Source organism: Pelophylax lessonae (genome assembly GCF_965119305.1).
Source record: "Pelophylax lessonae genome assembly, chromosome: 4".
NCBI classification, from domain to species: Eukaryota; Metazoa; Chordata; class Amphibia; order Anura; family Ranidae; genus Pelophylax; species Pelophylax lessonae.
The window spans coordinates 297284208-297302603 of record NC_138771.1 but is presented as its reverse complement, the minus strand read 5'-3'; the positions used below and the strand labels follow the sequence as shown (position 1 = coordinate 297302603).

General features: G+C 45.7%; 1 protein-coding gene across 1 annotated transcript in view; it reads left to right on the top strand.

Moving 5' to 3' along the window:
* The window catches only part of NEDD1 (NEDD1 gamma-tubulin ring complex targeting factor), a 198654-nt gene that overhangs the window by 51065 nt on the left and 129193 nt on the right, over window positions 1-18396 (top strand). The window contains exons 4-6 of the mRNA XM_082254862.1: window positions 2307-2423; window positions 2529-2669; window positions 2774-3003. Of these exons, the coding sequence (XP_082110988.1) occupies window positions 2307-2423; window positions 2529-2669; window positions 2774-3003 (488 nt within the window). The remainder of the gene's footprint in view (window positions 1-2306; window positions 2424-2528; window positions 2670-2773; window positions 3004-18396) is intronic.

Sequence of the window (18396 nt, the reverse complement as noted above, 5' to 3'; positions counted from 1 at the left end):
TGATGAAGCAAAGATCTTTTCTCTGCATGTCCCTATGTACACCTTCTTCTAGCACAGTAATAGCCTCACCAAATCTTCAGGTTTTGTGAGATTGGTCAGAGGCAGATGTGCTTCTCACATGGTAAATATACAGCTAAGAGGCTGTAAACAAATGTATAAGTGCACTGTGATTATTTTTTTTTTAGCAATCTAAAACATAAGGTAAATCTTTCACGGTACTGCATAGGCACAATTAACATTTATTCAACATTTTTTTGAGTTCTGGATTTTTGTGACAATTATGCTCCTCAGCATCTCCACTTCGTCCAGTCAGAAAACAAAAATGCAAGGCATTCTCTGAATGGCGGTCATGCTGAGCAAGCAACCTCCAATGTGTAGTTAGTATGCAGAAGGTCAGCAGCAGACATTAGGAAAATTGTGGTATCCTGAGCTACTACTTCACTGTAGTTTCTCTGGATAATGCAGTGATTTACAGTTTCCGTAGAGACTGATCAGCTATCATGCAGTATATGCTTACTTTGGGTCAAGCTGTACCATTGTAAGGAGGTAAAATATATAATCACTGGAGTTTAGCTTTGACCATTTCCCGACTATGCTATAGCCAAGACAGCAACAGTGTGGTTGTCCAGTTCTGGGACGGCATCCTTGGATGTATTCCCAGAACCGTGCCCCCTTGGGTGCGCATCTGCTCCCTCTGTGATCGCTGTGTATTCTTTGGACACAGCTCATCACAGGGTAAAAGGCCACTGATAGGTTTTTTTTGCTTTCATCAGCTGTATCCAAGAACAGTGGCCTTTTACCCTGTGATCAGCTCTGTCCAATCACAGCTGATCACATGTAAACAAACTTACCTGTTATGCACAGCGTGAGGAGAAGAGAGCCGGTTCTCGTCACAGTTACACTGATAATCAGTGCTGCCCCATCAGTGCCCATCACTGTAGGAGAAAAATTACTTATTTGCAAAATGTAATTCAAAAACTAAGAAAAACGTAGAGCTTTTTTTGATGGTAAACTATCGGTTTAAAAAAATTGATAATTTCATATGGGTGCAGTGTTGCATGACTGCTCAGTTGGTATTCAAGGTGTGACCGCAAGGAAAGCTGAAAATTGGCCTGGCCATGTTTGCTCGCACTGTATAGAATGTGTTGCCAAAACCATTATTTGGCTGGCTATTGCCTAACCGGTGAGTTTGAGATCCTTTGTGAAAACATTTGTGACATTCTTAATTTGATTAAGTGTGGTGGCTAGAGCTGAGGCCTTGGACTATGAACCTGTTACTTCTGCAGTGGTCTTTGGTGGTAATGGGAATGCAGGAGTTGCAATGGTAGGAACTAAGCAAACCTAGCATTTAAACTATAGGTCTGCTTTACCCACGTTCACATTGGGTTGATTTGACATTCGATTTGACACCCGCACAGATGTCTGTCAAATCGCCCCCAAAGTCAGACTAAAATTCCAGTTTGAAAGTGTGCGAGTTCAACCGAACTCGCACTATTTCAAACCCGCCCTCAGTATGAACCTAGGCTCAAAGTGGTTATAAACCACTGGATGTTTTTTTTTTTTTTTTGCAAGGTGAAGCTGTAATGTGCTAGTATGCATCCCATACTAGCACATTCTGTGAAACTTACCTGAAAACAAAGCATTTCATCCGATGCAATATCCTCTCTGGAGGCAGTTTCCATCTTCACCAGTCTTGCTTTCGGGTTCGGACTCTGGCTCTGTGACTTCCCAAAGTCGCAATGACATCACTCCTGCGAATGCGCGGGAGTCGTTCACAGCACAGGGCTCTGAAGTGATGTCACTGGCTGCATGTGCAGTAAATATCTCCTAAACGGTGCACGCTTAGGAGATAAACTTCCTATAGGTAAGCCTTATTTTAGGCTTACCTATAGGTAACATTTTGATGTTGAAAGTTTACTTCCAATTTAAGTTTGAAATATATTTTTCTCCAAGGAGATCTTAAGTTGCTAGCTCTCCCTTGCTTGTTTATAATGTGGTTATGAAGAAATAAAAGTGAATTTATCACTAATGAATCAGTAGGGCATATGTATGCAATATCAAACGGTATTGCTTGTTATGAAAAAGTTTAATTATTTGCATATGAATACTCAACCTAGGCTCTAGGTTGCTCAAGGGAGTTTGGAAGTCATTTTTGTTTTTTTTTCTATAATACATTTGTTGAAAAATGTGACCTTAACTTACAGGATGTTTCTTGTGCCACCTTTTTTTCGTTTCTTTTATTTTTGTGGTGAAAAGTACTGTTTGTTTTTAGTATTAACAATGTTTTTTTCCTATATTTATTATAGAAGAAGCAAACTTGCGTAAATCTAAACTCTGGCTCCCAATATGTAGTCAGTGGAGGTCTCGATAATACAGTTAATATCTGGGATTTAAAATCAAAACGACTTCATCGAACCCTAAAGGTAACCCCTCCCAAAAAGTAAATTAAATAACCTGGTGATTTAATCACAATCTTTCTATATCTTCAGAGAGTGTGTTTCTGAGCTTTGCCATTTTTTCCTTTTCAGGATCACAAAGATGAAGTAACTTGTGTTACATTTAATAGTAGTGACAGCTATATTGCCTCCGGTTCTATGAGTGGAGAAATCATACTGCATAATGTAACTACTAATTTATCCAGCACACCTTTTGGTCACGGAAGCAGCCAGGTACCACATGTGTCTATTCCTTTTATGTTTTTGTTATGCTGTGTTTTTCAGTTGAGTTGATTTTCACTCGGTTTTCTGTTTTTCGGTTTTCTGTTTTTCTTCAGCCCATTCGACATTTGAAATATTCCTTTGTGAAGAAGTTTTTGCTTGGTGCTGTATCTGACACTGGCAGCGTGACCTTGTGGGATGCAAACAGCCAGAATCCATACCATATGTTTGAGGGTGCTCACAAGGCTCCAGCATCTGGTATCTGTTTCTCACCAGTGAATGATCTCCTCCTTGTGACCATTGGACTAGACAAAAGAATTATCTGTTATGATGTGTCCAGCAAAATGTAAGTTCTATGTAGATAACTGCTTAAAAGAGTTCACACCCATAAAAAAAATGATCCTTGCTTGCCTCACCATGTATGTTTGTTTTTTTTTTTTTTTGTAGGGAATGTAAAGGGGTGATTTATCAAAACTGGAGTGTGCAAACTCTGGTGCAGCTGTGCATGGTAGCCAATCGGCTTCTAACTTCAACTTGTTCAGCTTTGACCAAAAAAGAAAAAAAAAATGGAAGCTGATCGGTCTCTATGCAGAGCTGCACCAGATTTTGCACACTCCAGTTTTAGCAAATCAACCCCAAAGTCCTTTTGCATATTTTAGATATGTATTGATTTTGACCATTGTCAGTCCTGTAAAAATTATAACTTTTCTAGTTCACTACTGTTCCGCTTTGGATATGTCTGGTATATTCAAAGAGTGAACAGGTTAACCACTTCGATACTGGGCAAATTCTGACACTTCTCGCATACATGTAAAAATCTTTTTTTCCTCTCTTGTTCATTGACGGACACAGCTCCTGATAGTTCTTAACCATTGGGTTATACTGCCCCCTACAGGAGTAGGACACTTGGCAGGAAAAAGCTTGACTACGCCTATAGGCAGTCCCGGGGGTTGTACACACTCAGCTACAGGCACTTAGTTTTTTTTATGCCTAGTCAGGAGTAAGGACTTAGTTCATTGCTGGGATCTCTGGTCCTGGCATATTTTAAATGGAATTCTTTTTCCTCTTTTTATTATTTTGTTCTTGTGAGAACTACAATCAAGTGAGCGCATGCAGACCGCAGCTCCGCGCTAGGTCGGCCGCGACATAGCCCCACTGGATGGGGGCTGGCCTGCAAGTTAAACTTCTTGCAAGGACGCATACGAACTGGCTTTGGCCTGAGTAGCAGCATTTCTTTCTGGCCGACAGCACCCACATTATGATGTAGCGGTGTCCTGTCCGGAGCGGTGCCTACCCTGTTCCTGGTGTAGTAAGCTGTCCCCCACTACCCCTGGAGTGTTTTGGGGTGGACGTGGGTCCCTCCCTGGATTTCCACCCCCCCCCCCCTCCCTGGGTGAGGTTATGAGCTGGCTGTTGACAGATGCTCTTAAGGAGGCCTGGTTGAAGTTGCTGCTGACCGGATTTTCCTGGTGCGCAACAGGGGATTGAGCAGAGTTCCTTGCCATCCTGGGGGTTGGTGACTAGGGCAGGGATGTCCACTGGGCTCCCTGCGGCAGTTGTGGGGCTTGGGGAGCGGATAGTTTAGCATCCCCGGGCCTCACTGAAAATTTAAGCCGCGACCTACTGTTCGGAAACTACGTGAGGCGGCCCCTTTGAGCGTGACTGAAGCCACTGCCTCCCATTTGGACATCCGCCTTTCCCTTCACTGCCCTAGGATGTTTGGCTCCGCTGGGGCTCGTGTCCTGAGGACTGGGCGCCCTCAAAAATTTAGGCCGTGGCCTACTAGGCCATGCGGCCGAAATCGGGCATCGCCGTTGGAGGCGTCCCCAGTGCATGTAGCTGAAGCCCCCACTCTTTCTTTGGGCTTCTGCCGGGCTGGGGATCCCTGCAATTGCGGCCGCGTCCCCCACAAAAATTTAGGCCATGGCTTGCGGCCTGCTGGGCCATATGGTCAGCTTCGCACCTCCCTTGGACTGGGTAGGGCTGGGGGGGGGGGGGTGCTTCATTTTTATGAGTTATGCTGCCATTATTTTGTGGGGCACCTGCCTTGTTTTAGGGAGGGTACCCTGCCTGCACGTCCCCGTCACAGTGGTCGGCCCCCTTTTTAAGGTGGCTATGTCCTCTATGGAGGGCAACCCCCCTTGTTTTTTTGCCGGGTCCAATAGGTAGTCCATTTGTTGACGCGTGGCTGGCATCTCCTTGTGGGATCGCAGTCGGCGGCCTCCCTGATTATATTTTCGGGGTGTTCTCAGTATATAGTGACCCTACTGGGTCTGCGTCCACGCACCCTGAGTGCTCAGAAAGTGAGGATGATTCCTCTGCTCCTCTAGCCACGCTTAAATAGGCACTGGTGGAGGCACTGTTTGTGTCAGTGCGTGAAACTTTACAAATGGAGGTTGCGGCTGATGGTGCGTCGGAGGCACCGGTTCCTTTTGGCACCTACAGACCCTCCAAAGTGGCGAGGGTGTTCCTCTTTCTGCTTACCTAGACAACTTGTCACAAAGCAGCGGGGTTGTCCAAAATGCAGTGGTTACTAAGCGTTTTTTGCTTGCGATATCTGAGGATTAGCTTAGTTGAAGGGGGACGGTCCCACCTGTAGTAGACTCGACGGTTTCCAGGTCAAATTGGGTTGCTTTCATCCCGGTTGAGGAGTCACCGACCTTTACAGGTCCAGCTAATAAGAGGGCGGATGCTCTGGCCCGCCATATGTGCGCTGTGACTGGTTTGGCAATTAGGCTGGTAATTACTATTGCCCTGGGATCGCAAACTCTGACCGAGTGGGCTAAACTTTTACGCCGCGACCTGGAGGGAGAACCGCTTCCCACAGTCTGTGGAGCTGGCGGACCAGTGGATTTTAAGCTATTCATAAGCTATGCATAATACATCTTGTTGAAAACTGGATTTTTCTCAGGGATTAAAATGTCCTTTTTATATCAATTGTGAATATATAAGCTTGTGCAGTTGTGGGATGAAGTAAAGTTTGTTTAAACATTATTTCTTTGCCTATTGTTTTCACACTGTTTTCTTGCCCTGGTCCGATCACCTGGAAAGTATCAGCTGTGACAAACAAAATTCAGCCTAAGCTACTCCCACCCCATGTGGTTGCTATTTTTGCCTTGGCGCATATGCGCCAGCATGTTCATCTCCTCCCTTGATAGCATGTCTGTGGCGAAGGCTTTTTCAGACTTGGGAGAATCTTCGATTTTAAGTACAGGCGTACGCCGCATGGAGGGCGTGTTTGAACGCAATTGGTGTGCACGTGGACACCACATAGCACGCCACGCATGCGCAGTACAGCATAAATGGGCACGATTTAGAAGGTACTGTTTCCAACGTGCTAGCCTCTGCTGAGGCTGAAGGAGACACAGAGCAGCAGCAGCTGGGTTTCGGGAGTCACTGTGTGGATGTTTGATTACTGGCACAAACAGTTCCTGTATCTTGGGGTAATTAGTGCTGTGTGTGATAAGCTGTATAAGCTTGGCACAAGCCTTGGGTACACTGAAGTTAGTACCTCAAGTTTGTCTTGCTATAAAGCAATGTCTGCCCCAAAGAGGGCTGGAGGGAGCACAGTTGGAAGGGGCACTGTGATACCACCGTCAGGTTTTGAAGGTCCTAGCCATGCTTCTTATGTGTCTACTCCCCCCCTGAGCAGCCAGAGGCAACTAGCTAATCTGAGCCATTGCGGTTGTCAGGTATAGTAGCTACCTCAGGTGCTTCTGCTGCAACCTACATCACTAAGGACAGTTTGACATCGGCATTAGTCAGCCTTGAGGGTAAGATTGATGACATAATTGCAGCATCACAAAGAGGGAAGAAACGTGATAGACCCCCCTCACCTGAGCCACCCCCTGAATTCAGTTCTGGATTGGGCAGAGGAGTGGAAGAAGTAGCTGATGATGACCCTATAGAAGGTCAAGCTGAGGTTACCACTTCTGTCGAGTCAGGGTTAGAGGAGTCTCTGTCAGCCTCTCAAACCCAGAGATTGTTGGTTCAGTCTCTTACTAAAATGGTTCGGTATCGACACATTTTCTCCCTTAGAAACGGCTGAAGTATTTTTTCCTCTCTAGGCTCATTGTGCCCTCCTCGTAGTCCTCGGACGTTTTTCATACATCTGCTCTTGGAGCAAGAAATGTATAATGATTGGGACCATCCTGTTAGGATTTTTTTGTTCCTCCTAAAACGTTTTTACTATTGCATAGTTACATAGTAGGTGAGGTTGAATAAAGACAATAGTCCATCCAGTTCAACCTGTGTAGGTGTGTGTAGCTGTAATCATCTCACATAGCCCTGAATGTTCTGATCCTTGAGATGTATGTCTAAGAGTCTCTTGAAAGCCACCATACTTCCCGCAGAAACCACCTCTTGTGGTAGAGAATTCCACAATCTTGTAGCCCGAACAGTAAAGAACCCCCCACGTTGCCTGAGGTTAAAACGCTTCTCCAGTCGCATGCCCTCTAGTCCTCATGCAATCCCTTCGACTGAACAGCTTTTTTTCTATGCTGAGATCCCCATTGAGATATTTATAAATTGCTATCATGTCCCCCCTCAGGCGTCTCTTCTCCAGGGAGAATAAATCAAGCAATTGCAGACGCTCTTCATAATTAAGGTCATCCAATCCCCTAATCAGTTTAGTTTCCCTTCTCTGGACTCTCTCCAGCTCCAGCACATCCCTCCTGAGGACTGGCGGCCAGAACTGGACAGAATACTCCAGATGCGGTCGGACCAGAGTTTTATAAGGTGGAAGGATTATAGTCTTATCTCTGGAATACATCCCTTTCTTTATGCATGCTAATATTCTGCTGGCTTTGGCAGCTGCCGCTTGACATTGCATGCTATTGCCTAATCTATCGTCAACCAAGACTCCCAGATCCTTCTCCATTTTTGATTCCCCCAAGGGTTCCCCTCCTAACGTGTACTATGCTTTTATGTTTTTTGTCCCTAAGTGCAAAACCTTACACTTCTCCACATTAAACCTCATTTGCCATGTCGTTGCCCACACCGTTATTTTGTCCAGGTCATTCTGTAGGATATCTGCTTCATGCTGTGCAGTTATTGCCCTGGCCAATTTTGTGTCATCTGCAAAAACTGATAACGAACTACTGATCCCGACCTCAATGCTGTTTATGAATAAATTGAACAAGGTCGGTCCCAGGACTGATCCCTGGGGGACCCCGCCTACTACCTCAGACCAGTCTGAGTATGCGCTGTTTATTACCACCCTTTGGACACGCCCTTTTAGCCAGTTCCGTATCCAAGAGCAAACCCTGCTGTCGATACCTGCAGACCTTATTTTATAAATTAAGCGCTTGTGGGGAACTGTATCAAACGCCTTAGCGTAATCCAAGTACACCACATCCACTGGTCTGCCCCTATCTAGCTCACAGCTCACCTCCTCGTAGAATGTTAAGAGATTGGTTTGACAAGAACGCCCACTTGTAAACCCGTGCTGATTACTGCTGATGATGTTGTTGTCTTTAGCAAACTCTACGATATAGTCCCTTATCATCTCCTCCAGAAGTTTACATACTATTGATGTCAAACTGACAGGCCTATAATTTCCCGGGATATGCCTCTGTCCCTTTTTGAATATCGGAATCACGTTGGCTTTCTTCCAATCCCCTGGTACATCTCCTCCTGTCCTAATACTGTCAGCAAAGATCAGGAACAGTGGTCTAGATATAAACTTACTGAGTTCTTTGAGTACTCTCGGATGTAAACCATCCGGGCCTGGTGATTTGTTTGTGTTAAGTTTATCCAGCCTATTGTATCCTATGGAGGAAAAAGTTAACTAAGAAATGGGATATAACCACTGCAGATGCTGCCATTTGTTTGGTTAACAAGAGTTTAACCTTCCCTCTGGATAATGCCCAGGTTTTTTTAAAAGATCGAGCAGATAAGAAGTTGGAATCTTTATGGAAAGCCTCCTTTGTGGTTGCAGGATCTGCGATACAATCAGCAGTAGCGACCATAGGAGTTTCAGTCTTTAAAAGACCGCATGAAGCGAGTGTCCAAGACAGTTCCTTCTCAAGGAGAGTCTGTGGAAGATCTGTCAGATCTACCTTGCACTTTGTTTAACTCCATAAGGCAAATGGCACAAGTTTTTCTGATGGGGTTCCCTAAAAAGGTCTCTCCTTCTGGCATTTGATCTCTAAGCTCTAAATCAGTTTCTCAACGTTCGTACTTTGCGCATGGAGTCAATTCGTTCAGTCATAGCCTTCCTGCAGGGAGAGGTATTTCTAGCATCCATAGTCATCTTCATGTGCCTATATTCCAGGCCCATCAAAGGTTTCTTCGGGTAAGCCGCAGCTCCAAGAGTGTTCACAAAGATCCTAGCTCTGGTATTGGGATGGATAGCTGTAACAGGATATCTGGACGATCTATTCCTAATAAGATGCTTCGGCTCCAAGCCGAAATGTCTTACAGACAGTAGAATTAATACAACGTCTGGGTTGGATAATGAACTTGGTAAAATCAGCATTACAGCCAGTCCAGCGTCTGGAATACCTGGGTCGTCCTGTGGACACTGTACAGGCAAAGATATTATTGCCAGCAAGAAAGGTCTCAGACCTAAAGGATCTGGTTCGGTCCATAATAAGGCGGAGATATCCTTCTATACATCTTTTGCATGATGTTACTAGGAAAGATGGTGTTCTTGACCAGTTATCTGGAGAAGGGGAAATCCTTTCTTCCAGCGACCTGGAAAATGGTGACTACAGAGTCCAATCTCTCCAGCTGGGGAGTGTTTCTGGGGGAAGCCACTGTCCAGGGAAAATGGTCTTGAGTAGAGAGACGTCTCCCCATCAACATTCTGGAAATCTGAGCAGTCGGGCTTTAAAATACTGGACGCACAGACTTCGGGGTCACTTCAGGGTGCAATCCAACAATGCCACGGCGTGCCTTATGTAAAACATCAAGGGAGGCACGAGGAGTCAGTCAGCACAGAAAGAGGTGCATATCATCCTCTCCCAAGCAGAGGAGTTTGTGCCATGCCTGACAGCAGTGTTTAGTCCAGGAATAGAGAACTGGCAGGCAGATTTTTTGAGTAGTCAACAGATGTTTCCAGGCGAATGGTCCCTACATCCCGATATTTTTCAGTCAATCTGCCTACGCTGGGGGGGGGGGGGTGTCCCAGACGTAGATCTGTTGGCATCCAAGTTCAACAACAAGTTGAAGAGATTTGTGTCCAGGGCCGGGGATCCACTCGCAGTCTGAGTAGATGCTTTGGTGACTCCTTGGGAGGAGTATTCCCTGATTTATGCCTTTCCTCCGGTACAGCTGATACTGCATTTATTGCGCAGGATCCAGCTAGAGGGGAAACCAGTAATTCTAGTAGCGCCTGCGTGGCCGAGGAGGGTTTGGTATGCACAAGTCCAAAGGTTGGCAGTGACGAGGCCTTGGATTCTTTCACTGCTTCTGGACCTGCTCTCTCATGGTCCGATATTCCACCCTGCTGTACAGTCTAGCTTCCTTGAAGCAGGAATAGATATGAAATTAGCCTTGAGCACTATTAAAGGGCAAATTTCTTATCGTTTTTCTTCCAAGAACCAATTGTTTCCCATTCATTGGTTCAGACTTTCGTCCAGGGAATGTTACGTTTGCTTCCACCTGTGAATCCACCATTGTGTCCTTGGGACCTAAATTTGGTGCTGGCAGTTTTACAAAAACAGCCTTTTGAACCTCTGGGGCAGGTTCCCCTGGTTCGTTTGACCAGGAAACTGGTCTTTTTGATTGCGATAACTTCAGATAGAAGGGTATCGGAACTAGCAGCTCTTTCTTGTAAAGCGCCATTCTTGATTTTTCATTAAGATAGGGTGATTCTACATCCACACCCAGGTTTTTTGCCCAAGGTGATGTCTGCCTTTCATTTGAATCAGGACACTATACTACCTTCCTGTTTTCCAGATCCTCGCTCAGAGGAGGAAAAGTTTTTTGCGTTCTCTTCTCTTGATGTAATGCGTGCACTTAAGTTTTACTTAAAGAAATCAGCTTAGATTTGTAAGACCGAGAGCTTGTGTGTGCTGGCGGCATCGAAGTCCTGCGATTTCTCATTTGGATTTGCCAGGTTATTACCCATGATTTAGTAGGGAAGGTTCCACCTTTTCCTGTAATGGCACATTCTACCAGAGGAGTAGGTGCCTCCTGGGCACATCGCCATCAAGCCTCTATGGCTCAGATTTGCAAGGCCACGACCTGGTCGTCGGTGCATACGTTCACTCGTTTCTATCGAGTAGATGTTTCCATCCCAGGTGGAATCTGCATTTGGCCACAGTGTTCTGCAGGCAGTGGTGTGATCCTTTTGGTGATCAGATGGCCATATTTTTTGGTGTCCCACTTCCTCTCAGATGTATTGCTTTAGGAAATCCCATGTGTTATGATTTAGGGCTCTGTGTCCCGTGATGTACAATAAAGAAAATAGGATTTTTCCTACAGCTTACCTGTAAAACCCTTTTTTTTTTGGAGTACATCACGGGACACAGAGGTCCCTCCCCTCTTCTTGGGCGTCTTTTATTGCTTGCTACAAAACTGAGTCACTTCTGTGTGAGAGGGGTTGTATAGGGGACATCCTTTCTGAATGGTTACCAGTGTCCTTCACCTGAAGGTGTCTATATAACCCATATGTTAAGATTTAGGGCTCTGTGTCCTAAGATGTACTCCAAGAAAAGGATTTTACAGGTAAACTGGGGAAAATCATATTTTTTTCTGTTTGGGGGGTGTCAAGCGGGGGCAGTGGGGGGGGGGGGGCGTGCTGCCTGCTGTGTAAAACTCGTTTTTTGGGGGGGTGGTCCTGGTGGGGCTCCCTTACTGTCCCAGTGTACCAGGGGGTCCAAAGTAGATATGGCCCTCCAAAATAGGACGAGCAAAGAGCGTCATCCGACTTCATCTGCATCCTTTGCCTCTTAAGGTTGATTTAACCGCCGCAAATGCGGGTCACCGTACTGGATCTGCGTCCACGCACCCTGAGTTCTCTTAACAGTGAGGATGATTCCTCTTCCACTACAGCCGCATATGAAAAAGCGCTAGTGGATGCGCTGATTGTATGAGTGCGGGAAACTTTTTGAAATTGGAGGACGCAGCTACTGCTGCGTCAGCTGCACAGGTGCAATTTGGTACCCGCAGAGCCTCCAAAACGTCAAGGGTGTTTACCTTTCCCGCCTATTTCGACAACATTTTTATGAGTCAGTGGGGTTCCCCCAAATGCACTGTCAAGGTCCCTAAGCACTTCGCTAGAAGGTACCCTTTTGAAGAGTTCCTGAAAAAAGAAACTGACCGTACCACCAGTGGTGGACTCGCAGGTTTCCTGATTGACTAAAGCCACCATTCTCCTGGTGGAGGACTCTCCGTCCTTTAAGGACCCTTTTGACAAGAGAGCTGAATCTCTGGTCCGATACCTTTTTACCAAGTATTAATGATCTCCCTTTTGTAGGAGACCGCTTGTTCTGAGCTTCCATGGAAGAGATCATTAAGGGTCTTACTTGGAGGTAAGGCTTCCACAGACTACCAGGAGCAAAGAGTCTTGTTGCAAACGTGGCTCTTTCTTCTCAGCCCATAAGCGGTCCTTTCGTCCCTCGAGATCTAAGGACCTGGGATCAAAATCCGCCCGTAACCCCACAGGGGATTCCAAGAGGCCCTGGCCTGGTAAGCAGAGAGTGGGTTCCTCCAGGTTCGCAGACACGCCCACTTCTGCCTCAAGGGGCATCCTCACCCGTATCTTCGCTTCTTTCCGGATCCGTGGACCTCCTTGATTCAAGACAAATGGGTCCACAAGTTAATTCGGTCCGATTACAAGATCAAGTTTTGGTCTTTGCCTCCCACCAGGTTCTTCCCTTTCAACCTGCGTTTGGCCCCAGATCACCTGCGAGGTCTTCATGGGGCTGTACAGGATCTTCTTTCACAGGGGTTATTGTACCGGTTCTGGAATCGGAACACTTTTAGGGGTTTTATTCAAACCTTTTACTGCTTTGTTCGGGTTCAGAAATTTCGAATGGAGTCCAGTTTCCTAGCCTTTATGGATATCAAGAATGCTTACCTTCATATCCCAATATGTGGGGCATCAGAGTTTCCTTCGCTTTGCCGTGGGCGAGGAGCACTATCAATTTGTGACGTTACCTTTTGGTCTCGCCTCAGCTCCTCGGGTGTTCACAAAAGTTTTGGCCCCGATGTTAGCATTGCTAAGGCAAAACGAGATTGAGGTACCTGGACGACCTCCTTCTGCGAGTAGAGTCTCTGATTGCCTTAAAAGACAGTCTGGACTTTTCGGTGCGAACAAAAGTTTTGATTGGAATTGAATTTCCAAAAATCTGTTCTGGTCCTGTCCACCAAGCTGGAATATCTGGGCCTGAGCCTGGACATGGCCTCAGCCCGGGTGTTCCTTCCAGAGATAAAGCTCCAGAATTTGCAGGATGCGATTCGGCTCCTGTTGTCCAGCCGGCGGTCATCTCTCAGGACTTGTATGCAAGTGCTGGGCTTGATGGTCTCCACCTTCGAGGTGGTTCTGTTTGCTCAGTTCCATACCAGAGCTCTGCAAAAGGAGATTCTTGCCAAATGGAACAAGCACCCAGTCTCTAGACAATCTGATCCTGTTGAGCCAGGGTACGGGGTGATCCCTGATCTGGTGGCTCCGCTCCCTGGAGCTTCGATGGGGAAAATCTTTTCTCCCCCTGTACTGGGCAGTGGTCACCACAGATGCCAGCCTGTCCGGATGGGGAGGTGTCTTGGGCACGGATTGTGCTCAGATGATTTGGACTCTGAAAGAGTCCAGCCTGCCAAACAATATCCTGGAAATTCGGGCGATCAGGCTTTGCCTGACCCTATGGACGGTTCGTCTGCAGGGGCACCCAGTAAGGATTCAATCGGACAATGCCACGTCCGCACCAAAAGTGTCTTAGCGGACCGGGAAGTAGCCAGCATTCTAAGGTGGGCAGAATGGTTTGTTGCTGTCATTTCTGCGGTGTATATTCCAGGGGTAGAAAATTGGCAGGAGTACTACCTCAGTCGTGCATACAAAAGAGAGAGAAGGGGTGAAAACACCTGGTGCATTACCCTTGGACACCTTAAAACTTTTATTAAAGAGCCAAAAACATACGGACAAGAAGAACATCGCATGGAATGAGTCCACCACATGTAGAGGTTGATGTCCCTATCGTTGGACTGCTGACGCGTTTCGGGAGACACGCTACCTTCCTCAGAGCTCTGAGAATTACATAGAACCTCCAAATATTATATATTTTTATAAGCAAAGGCCAAAGAGAGTAAAATGGTGGGTGTTACAATTTTTTGTCACGCTGTATTTGCGCAGTGGGTTTTTTCAAAAGCAAATTTTTTGTAAAAAAATACACATGAATGAATTTTAGTGAACACAATATAATACCAATTTTTTTTATTTTTAGAAAATATAAAACATGATGTTACACCGAATAAATAGAATATCACACGTCACGCTTTAAATTGTGCACGCTTATGGAATGGTGACAAACTACAGTACTTTAAATTATCCATAGGTGACAATTTAAAAGCCTTTGCAAGTTACCAGTTTAGATTTACACAGGTCAGGTGCTAGAATTATTGCTCTTGCTCGGACGTTCCCGGTGATGCTTCACGTGTGGTGTGATGATCACGGGGTCACGGGCGCTTTATACTTTTTTTTTTTTTTTTTTATTTTTACAATTGCTTTAAAAAAAAAAAAAAAATTTTGATCACTTTTGTTGCTGTCAAAAGGAATGTAAACATCCCTTTTTAATAGCAATGACGGGTACTCCTTATGGAGTGATGGGGGGCCTGTTAGACCCGCCATCTCTCCTTTTGGGCTCGGTCTGATTTGCTACTTCACTGACCGCTATGCAGCCAGTAAACTAAGTCAGAACCAGAAGTGCCAAAATAGCCATCGCTTCGAAGGTTCTGAGGTCACACAGTGGAAGAAATGGCTTCAGTTCCTCTCACTGTAAGGCCGGAGCTGGGTGCTGCCAGCTGCACCATTACTGGGCTTCCCGATCGTTCAGAGAGCCCAGTAAAGGCAGCGGGAGGTGGGGTGGGCCCGCTTTCCGCCACCTGTAAAAGTATTTCAGCGGCTGCCTAAAAAAAAATTGATACTGGTATCATGGTTGTAGTCTCAATCATGATCCTGAGTTAACTGCTTCCCCACTGTGATGTGTACATGTACTGTGGTAGTGAAGCAGTAAAAACAGGCTCGTGGCTGCAGTAGAAGCTGTGAGCGTGCTTGTGTTCCAGCCGGCTCTGAGCTTTTGCTGTAAAAGTCTTCTGGGCTACCCAATCACTTTTACGTGCTGCCATATTGCTCATTTCTAGTCAGACTGTGCTTCCTCATTGTGTAAATTGTGGTTGCACTAAGAACTGAAGAGTATAGAAATAGGTAAAGAAAATTAGTGCGTTCAACTAAATACAACAAGTGAAATATATAGATGCAAATAAATATATATAAAATGTATCTGGTATAGTAAACTGAACAGATACCCCTCTATAACCATAAATAGAGTGCAAGCAAAGGTAATGCGGGTTCTGATAATAAAAAAGTCTCTCAACATAACATAAATGTGATATGAAAGTGACTCCTTCACATGGATGAATGCGGTAAACGTGACTCCTTGCGGACAAAGTAAAAAAAGACTCTACGGTGTTAACCACCCCGTGATGCAGACCTCAACCGTGGAATGGCTCCTTACCAGATCCCACTTCAATAGTGCATGAAATAAACAGGAAGAAATCCCAAACATAACTCTACACAAACGATCTGTGTGTCACCGCGTGCTGTACAGGTGAATAGATGGCTTCTTACCAAATAACCATATAGGGTAGGCTTCAAGATATGCGCTCCATAGGCAGTCTCTCCAGAAATTATGTCCCGGTTGAGTTCGCACAGATCCCACACTAATTGGCTTGCTTCTCCTTGTGGATGCAACGGTCTAAGTATTGGAGGTTCAGCCCTCCCAGTGTGTGTTTCCCAAAATGAGAAGGAATGGCCAATAGTGCATTATCTTAAGGTATAATTTATTCACAAAAAGACAAACACTTACAAGGCGAGATGAATTTTGGAACACGTATGTTCCTCCTGAAAGCCGGCGCGGCCGCCTGCAGTGGAGGAGCTGTGCCGTCACAACACACCGCGCTGTCCACACATGGACACAGTGGATCATGTGGTAAAGGGCTGCTGTGATTGGCCCTTTATACAAAACAAACCACCTGCGCTCTAGTGAAATAACAATGGTGGGGAAAAAAAGAGAAACACTTCCAACGGGCTTAGATGGATATGACTACTGGTCTTGCCGCCCCCTCAGGACCAAGGGTGTCCGAAAACAACTGAAAGACAACAAAAAAAGAAAGGGGCGCACTGACCTAGTGCATCTCCACTAAAAATGTTTATTAAAATAGTATAAAATAAGCATTATACTCACAAACCAGATGTGAATATCGTACATATCGCACATAACATGTTCAACATAGGGTCTGCAAGGTGGCCAGGGTACTACGCGATGCTGGATGGCATGCTGTGTACCACATAAGAAACCACTGTGGCTGGGCTGACGCGTTTTGAGGGTGAACCCCCCCCCCCCCCTCCTCAGAGCCAAAGGATGCAGCATGTTATGTGCGATATTCACATCTGGTTTGTGAGTATAGTGATTGGCCCTTTACCCTGTTCTGTGATCCGCGGTGCAGAAAGGGGGCATGCGGGGAGGCAGGGTTCTGGGACGACGTCAATAGATGCCCTTCCGGAAATGTGTGAACGAGTTGTAGCCATCAGTTGGGTAAAGTACTTTCGGCAAGAGGTTAACCACTTAAGCCCCAGAGGATTTTCCTGCTAAACGACCAGGGGGTATTTTGCGATTCGGCACTGCGTGACTTTAACAGACAATTGCGCGGTCGTGCAACGCTGTACCTAAACAAATTTGACGTCCTTTTTTTTTCCCACAAACAGAGCTTTCTTTTGGTGCTATTTGATCACCTGTGCGCTTTTTATTTTTTGCACTATAAACAAAAAAAGAGCGACAATTTTGCAAAAATAACAATATTTTTCACATTTTTTTATATGAAATTCCCCCCAAAAAAAATGTAAAAATCAATTTTTTAACATTTTCGGCCAATTTGTTTTATCCTACCTATGTTTGGTAAAAAAAAAATCGCAAAAAGCGTATTTTGATTGGTTCGCGCAAAAGTTATCGCGTTTGCTAACAAAGGGAAAGATTTTTGTCATTTTTGTTGTGTTTTTTTTTTTTTAACGCGTAATGGCAGCGATCTGCGATTTTTTGCGACATTGGGGCGGACAGATCGGACCCTTGACTGACATTTTTGACACTTTTGGGGTTACCAGTGACATTTCTACAGTAATCAGTGCTATACATATGCACTGTTACTGTAAAAATACACTGGTAGTGAAGGGGTTAACTTTATTTGGGAGGGAGGGGCTGTGTGTCCCTAGGGGCGTGCTTTCTACTGTGATTGGCTGTGGCGTAAGGACACTGATCAACGGATCTACATAGTAGATCCGTCTGATCAGTGTTTTTACACCGAGGAGAATGACAGGCAGCTTGTTTACACAAGCATCCTGACTTTCTCCCTCTCCCCCGACGATCGCCGAGTGACCGGCGGACATCGGGTCCGCCAGTCACACGCGCGGGGGGGGGGGGGGGGGGGTCCATGACCGCGCGGGCGCGCGCTCGCTCCCCAGACCCTCCCAGGCTAGTGACGTTAATTGCCTGGCAGGGGCTGACCGCAGCAGTAAATTTACTTGCGGCGGTCGGCAAGCGGTTAATGTATGTACTCAATGCATTATAAAATAGGACTGAAGAATACTTGGGGACTGTCAAGTCAATGGTTTTTGCGAACTGATCTGGGGGTGTCGTTAATTCATGTGTTGACACTCCCAGCGATTCGCATACGGCAGTGTGAATTGACTGCGATGCGGGAACCTGCAGTGGATTCGCAGGGTTCCCGCATTACATGTATGTGAACCTGCACTTAACATCAGTTTCAGATACTTTAGAGGTTACCTAGGATCTGTTAAGACCAGGTCAGTCTGCTGTGGTGATTTTAACACCGGTGCATTTATGTGCATTGCATTAGCACAGTTTATTCATTGTATTGGTTGCCAGTGCACCCTAGCACACTGAATATCAGACCCTAATATAGATCCATAACGCCTTGCTCAGAGCCATTCTGATTGGTGTAGCAATTTTACCCTTCTCATCCCACTGGGCGTATATTATTCAGGATTGGACAATTTCCCCATCCCCTATATTGAGCATAACCCAGCCTCTCGATAACCCTCCTCTCTGCAGTGAACTGACGATCCCCTTCATTGCATATCTAAAGACTGAGTCTTTGAAGATATATCAAGGGGAGTGACATGGCCTTCATTATTATTAGTATTTCCTTGGCCCCAGGATGTCTGACTATCAGGAACTTAAGTACAGAATGGTACTATTTGGCATATCAGCAGGCCACCTCCCGGCTAGCAGACAGCTCATCCTTCAAACAGACTTGTTAAATTGGATTCATACCACTGCCTGTCTGTCTGGCTTACACAAATTACCCATCTAGTCATATAGCAAATATGAGTCTGAAATCAAAACTTTGTACATTTATATCTATTTACGCCGTAATGGAGATTACACGTAAACTCATAAGGCAACAGGGGTTATGCTGCTCCCTACAGGAGTAGGGCACTAGGCAGAAAAAAGTTCTGGCTACGCCTATGGGCAGTCCCAGGGGGGTAATCCCTCTCTCTTCC